The sequence below is a fragment of the Penaeus japonicus genome, unplaced genomic scaffold (assembly GCF_977035675.1).
Source record: "Penaeus japonicus unplaced genomic scaffold, GWHDUDI00000001_assembly GWHDUDI00000016, whole genome shotgun sequence".
Lineage (NCBI taxonomy): Eukaryota > Metazoa > Arthropoda > Malacostraca > Decapoda > Penaeidae > Penaeus > Penaeus japonicus.
The window spans coordinates 16,025,073-16,037,572 of record NW_028234418.1 but is presented as its reverse complement, the minus strand read 5'-3'; the positions used below and the strand labels follow the sequence as shown (position 1 = coordinate 16,037,572).

At 46.5% G+C, this 12,500-nt stretch overlaps 1 protein-coding gene across 6 annotated transcripts in view; it reads left to right on the top strand.

Moving 5' to 3' along the window:
* The window catches only part of Sp1 (transcription factor Sp8), a 105,466-nt gene that overhangs the window by 74,113 nt on the left and 18,853 nt on the right, over positions 1 to 12,500 (top strand). For 4 of the 6 annotated variants that reach the window (XM_043019717.2, XM_043019716.2, XM_043019720.2 and 1 more), the window contains one exon: positions 7,816 to 12,500. This exon is cut by the window's right edge and continues 400 nt beyond it. In XM_043019717.2, coding sequence (XP_042875651.1) covers positions 7,816 to 9,183 — 1,368 coding nt within the window. In that variant the 3' untranslated portion in view covers positions 9,184 to 12,500. The remainder of the gene's footprint in view (positions 1 to 7,815) is intronic. The other 2 variants (XM_043019721.2, XM_043019718.2) reach the window with 2 other exon arrangements.

The window sequence follows — 12,500 nt, the reverse complement described above, 5'->3', positions numbered from 1 at the left end:
AAGTGATAAAGGGGAAGTGGACGGTGAATTCCTTTCTTAGGGCGGCGGTGAAGAACACTGGTGGTCAAAGGCGTGTCCGTGTGGACAGACGCCCACTCGTGGAAGGGCGTGGGTTATACCTGCAGGAGGAGGGGGAGGGGGGAGGGGGAATGAGTCGTTGTGGGGAGGGGGAGGAGTAGGATGCAAGGAAGAGGTTCAGAGGCTGTTCCAATGAACAGATTTCCATGTTCATTCGTCGCCTTCCTGTCTTTCTTTCATGTCTTCTCGATTCCCTCCGGTAATATTTTCAACAAAGATACTTCGAGGAAAGACATTGCGTCTTTCTCCGTGGCAAGCGAAGTAACCGAAAACTTAACACGTAATAACAGCAAGAATGCGATAAATGATGAGGCTGAAGGGCGAGAGGATCGAAAGGTCAGGGTATATTGGAGAACCACGTATTGGAAATAGGCAGAGAGAGGGAGAGAAAGAGAGATAGAGAGATAGCGATAGAGAAATATAGATAGATAGATAGAGAGAGGGAGACAGACAGAGACAGAGACAGATAGATAGATAGAGGGAGAGAGAGAGAGAGAGAGAGAGAGAGAGAGAGAGAGAGAGAGAGAGAGAGAGAGAGAGAAAGAAAGAGAGGGTAGTTGAAAGAGGAGGGAAGGAAAGGGGGCTAAGGGTAGCCGTGGGAATAATTGTTAACATTAATTTGTGGTCTGATCATGAATCATCGAAAGGGGTGAAGAGGAAAGGGTGAAGGGTGAAGGGGGAAGGGGAGGGGGAAGGGGGGAGGGGGGGGGGGGAGGGGGGGGGGGGGGGGGAGGGGGGGGGGGGTGCGGGAGAAGTTGAAGTTGGCTATTATTTGGCACGCAATGTTGTTGCTTTTCTTATTATTTTCTTACTTCCTTGATTCATTTGGCAGGTTAGGCAACCGTGTCTGGGCTGCACACATGTGCAGTTGTATATATATATATATATATATATATATGTGTGTGTGTGTGTGTGTGTGTGTGTGTGTGTGTGTGTATGTATGTATGTATATATGTGTGTGGGTGTATATATATATATATATATATATATATATATATATATATATATATATGTGTGTGTGTGTGTGTGTGTGTGTGTGTGTGTGTGTGTATGTGTGTATGTGTTTATAAATATATATATGTATATATATATATATATATATATATATATATATATATATATATATATATATATATATATGTCTCTTCACACACGCACATGCGCGCACGCAAGTGAGTGTGAATGTGCACAGCCAGATTTATATTCATTTATACGTCATATATATCACAGAGAATACAAAGAGGATAAAAGCTTGTTTTTCAAGATTTATCACTCCAACAAAAAATAAAAATAAAAATGTGTCACTCTAAACTGCGCATAATCAGAACCAAAAACGCGCACTCGCTTCGCCATTACAAGGGCATTTGTCACTCCACTATTTAGCATGCAATTGCACCATTTATTGAGTAAAACATGCCATTTAGTAAACTATTTCATATTTATAAAGTATCTACTTTTTCATGGCAAGTGCGAACTCCTTAACAGTCCACTTTGATCGACAAGAACAACATCATCTTGCGTGATATACGCAAGGTAATGAGTAGATTAATCTCAGGCGTGAAAAATTACTGGATCCACGGATAATTCTCAAAGCAAAAATGCACCGCCGTAAATTATTTTGCGGAGCGACCAAAGATGATAATTAGAGCGATAAACAAGCGAGGGGCGAGCGGCGCAGAGGCCATCGCGAAGTTGATTTGGTGCTTGCGGACCTCGGCTCATTTCGCCGCGACGAGGCTGACGGCCCGTCCAAAGGCGCGCGGGCGAGGACCAAGGAAAGACGAGTGCATCAGCGGACTCAAGTTTATGGGGCTTCGTCACACATAAGCCATTATTTACTACAGTACGCAAATGCGCGACACACATGCATAGACACACACAGACACACACTCGTAGATGATGAGACATCATCTTGTTCGGGGGATGGGATTGTGATTTGTTAAAACAAATAAGAAAGAGAAATAAAGCTATGGGGTAACGGCGCTGGCGTGTGGCCCGATGGGTGGCACAAAGGCTTGCAGGAAGAAGGGCGGTTGTTTATTGTTGCCACCAGTTGCATTTTATTAGGGAAGGGGGGTGGAGGGGCGGCGGACAATGAATACCGATTCCGGTTGAGTTTTTTTTAGATGCCGTCAATAATTTGCAAAACGAGTTGTTAAATCTGTGATGATATTAAATGTTTATGGGAGTGTGCGTGGCTGAGCCAATAACAGTCAAAATAACAAGCCACTAAATTTTATCTTTTTGATAACGGATCGTTATTTGGTTCGCCCGTAATTGCATCCTCCAAGCACATCAAGGATTGTAAATTTTAGTCATTCGTTTTCGTAATGATTTATCTTTGACGTTGCATTAACAGGGACACACTCGCCCCGAAGAGGGTGAGGTGGAGGGGTGGGGGAGACTGCAATGGAAGCTCGTCATGTGTTTATGTCAAGTTCTTATGGTACTCTGTGTGGTGAAACATGTCTAAGATTATAGCAGATGCGTAAATAGAGATATTCCCCATAAAGGTGAACAAACAAATAAGCAACACTGACAGTGTTTCGTCTCTTCAAAAGTTGCCTGACAACTCGTCTGCAGAAATACCGGTGTCTACACAACCCGAGAACAGAGAGAAACAGCCCCATTCTACTGCCCGACCTCTGCCCCATCGTAGGATACGGCGAGGGAGGCTCCCTTCCCTATCCCGAGGAAGGCTTGCGTGTGCCCCCTGCTGGCATGGAAGCAAGACGTAACAGCAGCGGCGGCACCTTATGACAAGCGGTGTTAGGCGCCCAGCGGGGAGTCCCACCGACCGCCGCGTTGCCCACAGCGGCTGCCCTCCTCCGCTCGCGCCGCCTCGGCCGGGAATATGGCCTTCTGGGGACCCTCTCTTCATAGATGGCCCGGGTTCCTGTAACTAGTTTGGTGTTGATTTAATGGAGGAAGAGGATGGATAGTGAATAACCCGAAAAAACAAAAGAAAAACAACAAAAAACGCTAGGCAAAGGGCCCGCCCCTGAGCGCGGAGAGTTATCGGCCAACATGGCAACGCTGGTCTAAATCAAGTTTAGGTTCTCTGAAACTTAATTGACTTATGTACATAGTTCACCGCGAGAGAGCGGTATATCATCCACTCTGAGGGACAGAGAGAGAGAAAAAGAGAAGACTCGACTTGTTTGTAACAAGATAAACAATTAGATGTGAGAAATGAGATAGAGAGGGAGAAGCTAACGGAGAGTCAATGCCACGTTTGCCGCGTTGAGCGAGAGAGAAAGAGGAGGGAGGGAGAGGGAGAGGGAGAGGAAGAGGAAGAGGAAGAGAAAGAGAAAGAGAAAGAGAAAGAGAAAGAGAAAGAGAAAGAGAAAGAGAAAGAGAAAGAGAAAGAGAAAGAGAAAGAGAGAGAGAGAGAGAGAGAGAGAGAGAGAGAGAGAGAGAGAGAGAGAGAAGGAGATCGTTAAGAGGAGAGGGTCGAGCAGGAATTGCAACGACGTATCTGACTAGGAATTTGATGTGCGATAATAGGCGGAGGTGCTCGAGCTTGGCGGCTTTTATGCTTCTCATACTTAATGAACAGAAGGAGCAGAAGAGAAGGATTTAAAAGTTCATCTGCGTTGTGTTCTTCGCGCGCTTTTGCTGCTAATAAGATTTAGCTTGTTTGGTTATCGTAAATGAAGTCTTACTAATGCTACTTTATTGGCCTCCCCTCTAGACCCCCCTCCTCTCTCTCGTTCCCTCCCTTTAACCCCCACCACTTCTCCCCCTTCCATCCGCTCTCCCTTCCCCCTCCCTCCCTCCCCCTTTCCCCCATTCCACTCCTCCCTCCTCCCCCACTCCAATTACCTCGCAACCCATTATCACGATTTGACCTAATCACAACTTTGATGTTCAGAGAAGCATTGTTGGGTCTTGCATTCCGATTAACGGCCTTTTTGTCTCTCTTCTCCCCGTGGCTCCCCGCTCCGTTCTCGCTCGCGGACAGCCCTTCTTCCTCTTCGTCTTCCCTCGTCCTGTCTGGCTGTCTTTCCATTTGTTTTCTTCTTTTCTTTTTTGCTATTCTCCCTTGTCCTCGCGGAGTGTAGAGGGCTGTGAAGGGGGGGAAGGAAATGATTGAGCCTTCAGGAAAGGAAAAAGTGCGGGGAGGAGCTTGTGAGATAAGAGGACAAGCTCGAAGGTTTTGTCGGACCGCTCTGGCCGCCGTGTCCTGAAGGAGGGGGGAAAATGATGCGTCATGATTGAGTAACTAATTATATGTAAATGTATTACGTGGATGTTCTCTTGCCGGCGCACGAGTCTCCGCCAGCCTCAAGACATTGTCAGATCTCGAGAGTCTGTGTGCGTTTAGAGTGGGAGGAGGAAGAGGAGGGGTAGGGCGAAAGGGAAGGGGAGGGGGTGATGACGGCTTTACGTCCTACTGGTTCGTAGATCTCTCCTTCTGGGTCGTTGGAAACGCCTCTCGCCTCCTCCATGGCTGCATCCTTCTTTCTAAATTATCGATTCATTATGCTCCTCCACCCACTCCCTTCTGCTCCCTTCCTCTTGCTCCTGCCGACACACCCGAGCCACCTCGACGTCGTGCGAAAAGGTATCTCTGCTTGTGAGGTCGAATCTCTCGAAATGCCCTCTGACGCGTCCCCAAATGAGTCCATCCCGTTGACATTCAGTCTCTCTCTGGGTCTCTCTCTCTCTGTCTCTCTTTCTCTCTCTCTCTCTCTCTCTCTCTCTCTCTCTCTCTCTCTCTCTCTCTCTCTCTCTCTCTCTCTCTCTCTATATATATATATATATATATATATATATATATATATATATATATATATCTTTCTGTCTATTAGCAATAGTCTTTTATTTTCAACTCTGGCATAGATAAAACAATTAGTTTCTTGCCACTCAGGGAAAAAGTCTCAAACTTTTTCCTGTATCGTTATCTTCAAACCACAATGCCATTTCCCAACACACACAAACATAATTAAGTCTTATAAACTTCCCTTTAACTAAATCAGTTGCTTAATTGCACATACAGCTTGCTTCGAGTCAGAATACAAAACTGTGCTTGACAATGCAGACTTAAAATATACAATGCCATTAAGTGTATAATCCTTCCTGAAAGAGATTGTTAAGTATTACAAATCTTCACCAGAGGGAATGAGAGCATACGTATGCACTGGGCACACGTTGCGAATAAGAATGACACGATTATCTTCCTGCATAAGAGGCCAAGGTATTCCTCTCTCTCTCTGTCTGTCTTTCTCTCTCTCTCTCTCTCTCTCTCTCTCTCTTGATCATAATGATAATGATAAAGGTGATGATTATGATAATTTTCTAATAATGATAGTTATGATTAAATATTTGAGATAGTCATAATCGCTATAAATAAAGACAATAGCATTAAAAAAATAGAATAAAAATCGTAATGGTGATGATACTATTAGTCATTTATATACACAATTAAAATTGTTGTTTTTGCGCTTATTATCATCATTACTTTCATTAGCATCATTATCTCAATTTGTGTTGCCGTTATTACCATCGTTATCATTATTCACATGAGAGATTACGAGTGAAGTATAAATATTGTCTTGTAATATCAGAATATTATTGCCTTTGCTTTAGTAATTTCCATTACTTAGCCTGATATCTGTAATCTGAACAGAACAATGCATATCATTAACGTTATCATATCTCGCATATAATTTCAATGTAGAACCATGATCCCTTTTGCCTGCCAGCCTCTATGTCGGTACAGCGCGTCACCCACACACTTCCGCACTGATTTGCATATAGCCTTATAACTCACAGAACACGCACAGATAGCCAAGGTGCAGAAGCCATACCCAGGGTTAGCACACAGCCAGTTGTGGTTGAGTACACCGGGTACCAATAACTATAGGTACAACAGAGAGTACACTCAGGGTTAGCACATGGCCGGTCGTGGTCGAGTACACCAAGAACGTGGGTGGACTAACGTTAGGTCTGTCTGCCGGACTGTGCACACCTCCAATTAAGAACACGCCTCGGGCCTCGCCAGGCAACCTGCCACCCGGAGTCTTGCTTCTCCTACAGTTTTATCGCCGTCAACATTGGCCACATCTCGCGCTCGAACTTTCGCCTGCACTCGGTCATCGGTGACGCGAACTCTAGGGAATGACCATGTCCTAAATCACGAGTGTGGGAGACGAAGGGAGGAGGGACTGGGGATTCTCTTTTCTCAGCTGGTGTACTGGAGGATACAACTACGATAACCTTGTATTTGTAATGTAATGTTATAATTCAAGGTTTGGACCATGCAGGGATATATCCAAACATGCTAACGCCTATGCAGTTAGCTAGGATGGCAATAAAAGGACTGAGTTAGAATACCTCTCTCTCTCTCTCTCTCTCTCTCTCTCTCTCTCTCTCTCTCTCTCTCTCTCTCTCTCTCTCTCTCTCTCTCTCTCTCTCTCTCTCTCTCTCTCTCCCTCTCTCCCTCTCTCCCTCTCTAAGTAAGTGAAGAGTGATCAGGTAAATCATGAATAAGTGAATGAGTGAGTGAGTGAGGGAGTGTATATGTATGCGCGCGCGCGTTAGCATATATGTGTGCGTGTGTATTTGAGCGTTTTTCTTTTTAAAGCAAGAATAAAACTATATTCAGCTGATAATAATATAAGTTCATTTATTTCTTCTTTGTGTTCCTCAATCGGAGTATCATTGGTTACCGATTCGTTCCTTTAAATCCGATTTTAAAATAAGGTTTTGTGAGTTTTGTCTCTTTTTATTCTTACTTTCCCTGGGATATTAAGAAAGTGTTTATATAGATCATCTGTTTGGTTTGTCTTTATCCAAACGTTATATAGACGATAAAGCTTGAACGAAAAACAATATAACATTTTAGTTGAGTTAAACAGGCTCAAGTATTTTGGGAAGAAGTTTTACGTTTAGCTCTAAAGCAAGTGGTAAATATACGCATTTATTCGATATACTGATATGCAAATTTGTGTCATTATGTTGTTGATAATGTCATGGATGGTTCGCTTATCTTACTGAGATACAGACTAATGCAATGCATGATTAAAATTGCTTCCGTTGTGTTTGCATGTTTTATTATTTAGTGTTTAAAATGTTTGACATTGGTTGATGTTAACAAATACAAAGTACGTGTAAACATTTATTATCATGGTCTATTTTCGTTTTATAATTTCCTTTCAAACATTATAGTCGACGCCTCCCATCTAACTGAAGCAAAATTAATATCTTGGTCATTTCCGGATGCTTTTAAGGGAGGATTCATAAAAGATCTAAATTGTAATGGCTATAACGTTTGTTATCAAAGACAAAACCCTGGAATGGTGTGGGATCCGAAGATAATTCACTGGGAATCACAGGTTTCAGGTTCTCTTGAGACAATTAGTGATGGTTTTAGACCTCCCACGTCACAGAAACCTGGTGGTTAGGCTCCCAAGGTGTGGGTGAGGGCGTGGGCCGGGAGATGGTCAGGTCACAGTTATGACCTTATGGTGGGCAGGGAGGAGGAGGCGGGGCTACACTCGCCATTGGTCAAGAGGCTTTTGGATGTTTACCAATGAGGGTGATGGGTAGACGGGGGAGGGGGAGGGAGAGGGATGGAGGGTGACGCATGGGGGAGTGGGGGGGAGGGGCTTGACTGACCACCTTCCCTCTACCTGACCGCATCATTATGCCTGCGGCTCACAGGTTTCTGTCCCTGCCAACATTGGTTCCCTTCACAACCGCATTCTAACGTATTTTCTCCTTCTTTCTCAGGACCATCCGTCCCTCCGCGGGACACCGTTGGCGATGCTCGCTGCACAGTGCAACAAACTGACCAGCAAGAGCCCGCCGCCCTTAGCAGACGCCGCCGTGGGCAAGGGATTCCATCCGTGGAAGAAGAGTCCGGTCGGGACAGCGCCGGGGTCGGGGGGCGGAGCCTCTGGCGTGGGCACGGGGCAGAGGTCAGGCCCCGCCTCCGTGGCCAGTGGTGGTCACGGGACAGCATCTTCGTCCACCAGTTACCAGCGTCCAGCCGTGACGACCAGTGCGACCTGCTCCTATCCCCAGCCCTCCGACCTGTACTTTCCCTCAGCGTCCGCGTCAGGAGGACAGACCGACTCTGCCCAGGCGGCGCTCTTGTCCAAGGTTGACGGGTCTTCACACATCCCCGCCATGAGCTCCATGTACTCCCGGGTGGCGGGTGTCACACACCCCTACGAGTCATGGCCCTTCAACAGCATGGCCGGGGCCGCCTCGGCCATCAAGCCCGAAGTGTCTGCGGTCAACTCGCTCAATACGACCAGCTGGTGGGATGTGCACAGTGCAGCCGCGGCATCCGCTGGGTCGTGGCTCGACATGTCCGGCGCCACGTCCGCCGGCCTGACCGGAGTTGCTGGCATGTCCCAGATGGCCAACTACCCGGCCAGCGACTACTCCACGCTCTCCCACACGCTGGCCGCCTCCAACACGGCACACCTCCTGTCCTCAGGCCAACACTTGTTGCAGGACACGTACAAATCTATGCTCCCCACACAGGGGATGGCCCCTGCCATGGGCTCCCCCTTTGGCCTGGGCCAGCCCACCTTGCCACAGGTACCATCTCCACGCTCCCAGCGGCGATACACAGGACGAGCCACCTGCGACTGCCCCAACTGCCAGGAAGCTGATCGTCTGGGGCCAGCTGGGGCACATCTCCGGAAAAGGAACATCCACTCGTGCCATATCCCGGGCTGCGGAAAGGTCTACGGCAAGACGTCCCATCTGAAGGCGCATCTCCGCTGGCACACTGGTGAGCGCCCTTTCGTTTGCAACTGGCTTTTTTGCGGGAAAAGGTTCACGCGCTCAGATGAACTACAGCGTCATCTCCGAACCCACACAGGTGAGAAGCGGTTTGCGTGTCCTGTGTGCAACAAGCGGTTCATGCGGTCGGACCACCTGAGCAAGCACGTCAAGACCCACAACGCCTGCAGCGCCGGCAAGAAGAACAGCGACGGCAGCGAGTGCGACAGCGAGAACAGCCAGAGCGAACCGCCCTCCGTGTCCTCTCCTGCCTCCATCAGCACGCCGCCCATCAACACGCCCACCACGCCCACTGCCCAGGCGATGAGTCCGCCCGCGCCAGACCTCAAGCCCATTGTGTGAGGGGACTGGATCGTGGGCGGCCTCACGACCTCTCCAGGCTCCTCCCAGCAGCGGCTGCAACGCCCAGCGCCTCACGGCTGCATGGGCGGCCAAGCAGCATCAGCAGCAGGGTGTGGAGGGGCGCCTGCCGTGGGCTGCTCACCCCCTTTGTGATAGTGGGCGTCCCCGCGGCGCCCGTGGTGGTGGAGCGTGGGCGCCTCAAGTCGGCTGCCGGGCACGTCCCGGCTGCCAGGCTTGGGTGCCAGGCTGGGTACGGCGGGCACGCCTGCCCCACCACTCGCCGCGTCAGCATGTGCCAAATCTTGCGCCCCTCTTGAGCCCCCGTGTAAAGTGTCTATAGTGTTTACTTATGTAAGGTGACTCTTAAACTAACTATGATAATGGGCATTTGTACCAGTGTTTGTCAGTGTATAGGTCCATCTCTTTATTTCTTTATGTTGATATACAATAACACATTTTATTTTTACACACTTTGTATTTTATTAACTCCACCTTACGTTGCACTAACGAGGTCGTCCAGTACCGACACAGTGTCATATAAAATCCCAAGACAGTTCCCGAGTGCCTCACACGCCTGTGATCTTGGTCAGTGTGGCGTGTGTGTGACCCCGGAGGGTGGGCGTGACCCCCCTCCCCCCTCGTCGACTCTCTTGTGTCCCTTCTTCGCCCACCTCAAGGCCGAGAGCCTGTGCTGAAAGGTAGGCCTATGTGAAACAACTTTATTCAAGGTGTGTTGTGTGCTTGGTGAAGTTCCAATCATTTGTTATTTCTTTGTGATTGATGAGGCTAGACGAATTGTATTTGTTACCCACTTCATTATGATTTTACTGTTATGTGTATCGTAAATGTCTTCACTGGTTTGTCGATGTAAAGTACTCATCTTGGTGAGAAATGTATAAAATGCTAAACAAATATCAATATATGTGATACAAATATTGCCTTATAGAATAAAATCAGAGAAAATTAAACAGTGTAATATTGACCAATCAAAAATAATCACTTATACATGAAAAAATAATCACTTATACACAAGAAAATAACGATGATGTTCAGAAATCATATGAATACATGCATAAGAATACCAAATGATACATCAATAAGTAATATAATGACGAAATTACATGAGTTCACATCACTTAACTACTATGCATATATGATTTATAGACATATAGATGTAGTATAAATTCATTTACTTGACATAAAACCAAGAGTCTGAGAGGGTTGCTGCTTTCTAATTATATGAATCATTCGTATCTTGAAGCTAATTATATTCTATGCATATTGCATGAAACAGTTGGTGTTATTAGTATTTTTAAGAGAAAAAAAAAATGTTTGATTCATTGCATATATGTGGCGTGTGAAGAAATAAACACACCTGTAAATATAGAAGGAAGTCATTTGAGTCCATAAAAATATCACATAGTCTGCTCTTCATCTTAGATAGCCTACCGAAATATTAATAAGATACTACTGTATGTGACAGGCCCTAATTGACTGGCCGTCATTACTAAGTCCTACGACTTCATTAACTTTCGGAATATCGATTACTGTCACGCTGACCTTATCATTAACACCGGGGATGATCTGCGACGGTCAACGGGAGTCGAGAGAAAGAGATGGACTTTGGCCACTCGAGGGAAAGACACTTTGGCGAGAATGATCGACTTTGGTTCTCTGTCCACCCTAGTATGAAGTGAAAAGGGGGACATTTATGGTTTTCTCAAGAAATATTTTGTCATTGACAGTGGGGATAGTGGCAAGGAAGTGCCTTTCCTGGTTCTTGATAAGATTCTTATGCAATAAAATGATCAATTGCGACTGAAGATACCATCTCAGTCATCGTTAACGTTATCTTTTAGTTATCATATAAATATATCAGTCTTGCCTCTCATATTAGGATAAACACCCTTCACGAGATTTACATATATATTGCATACTTAGTAGAAATTCAATCAATATGGCATTGCAGAGTGAAAAACGAATCAATAAAACATAAAAAGAGGGACAAATCCGGTTTAGCCCCGCGGAACTGGCGCGATATTCATTATGGAGCGTCTGCACATCATATTCATTTCCGAGTCATTTGTGTTCAATTACCCGACCAGGAGGGGGAATGGGACGCCACACTCTACCCAATTACAGCCACTATTTTGGCCCATTTTGTCCATTAATCCGCCCCAATTTACCCTCTCCCCTCCTCTCCTCTCCCTTTCCTCTTTCTCTCCCCTTCCTTCTGCCACCACAACTGTCTACCCCCCTCGCCGGGACCCCCCCACCCACCCGTGCCCGCCCAATCAGCTTCAAATATCCGCAGGACCTCTCTTCTCCCCTCTAGCCATTCTATTCTCCCCTCTCTCTCCCCTCTCCTTGGGTCTTGCTCCCCCTTCCCCTCCCGTCTGCAGCCTAAGGCTCCTTGTCCAAGATTATATGCAAATGGTCTCGTTAAAGAAAATCATCTTTTGATTTTACAAAGCTCCTTGTCACCTTTACAGGTGTTTTGTTCTTTAAATTCTCGGCCATCATTTTATTGACTTTGAAGGGAATATGGAGGTATCTGTAGCTAGGAGAGCGAGATAGAGCTTGAACAAGAGAAAGCGAGAGAGAGAGAGAGAGAGAGAGAGAGAGAGAGAGAGAGAGAGAGAGAGAGAGAGAGAGAGAGAGAGAGAAAGAGAGAAAGAGAAAGAAAGAGCGAAAGAAAGAAAGATAAAGAGAGAAAGAGCGAAAGAAAGAAAGATAAAGAGAAATATAAAATTAGATAGATAGATAGAGTAGGGAGGGAGGGAGGGCGGTAGAAGGAGCGAGGGAAGGGATAGGAGAGGAGGGGAGAGGAGAAGAGAAAAGAGGGGGGGGGGGAAGGTTGGGGAGAGGGTACCAAACAAGCCCCAGTATCAGTTGCGCTAATTCAATCCAGTGTAGTACTCTTCTTAAATGCTTGAACGACCCTCCCCTCGTCAGTAGGGCGGGGGGAGGGGAGAGGGGAAGAAGAGAATCACAGCTTTTCTGATTAGATTTAGCGGACTGGCGACAGGAGTTCATCGACAGACAGTTTATTGGGGTTATGCAGGGGGAAAGGGGAAAGGGGGGGGGGTCTTATGGTGGGGGAAGAAAAGAAGGAGAGAAAAGGAAGTGAAAGAGGGAAATATGAGAAGATTGAATGCCAGAAGTAGGGGCTCGACGAAATACCAGAATGCATAACGTAAAGAAAACAGAAAATAAAAGGGAAAAAATCAGGAAAAAAAGGGGTAAAGGACCTGCGTAGGAGAGAGAAAGGGAGGAAGACTGATAAAGTCGAGGGGAAGGAGGGACGAAAACACGAA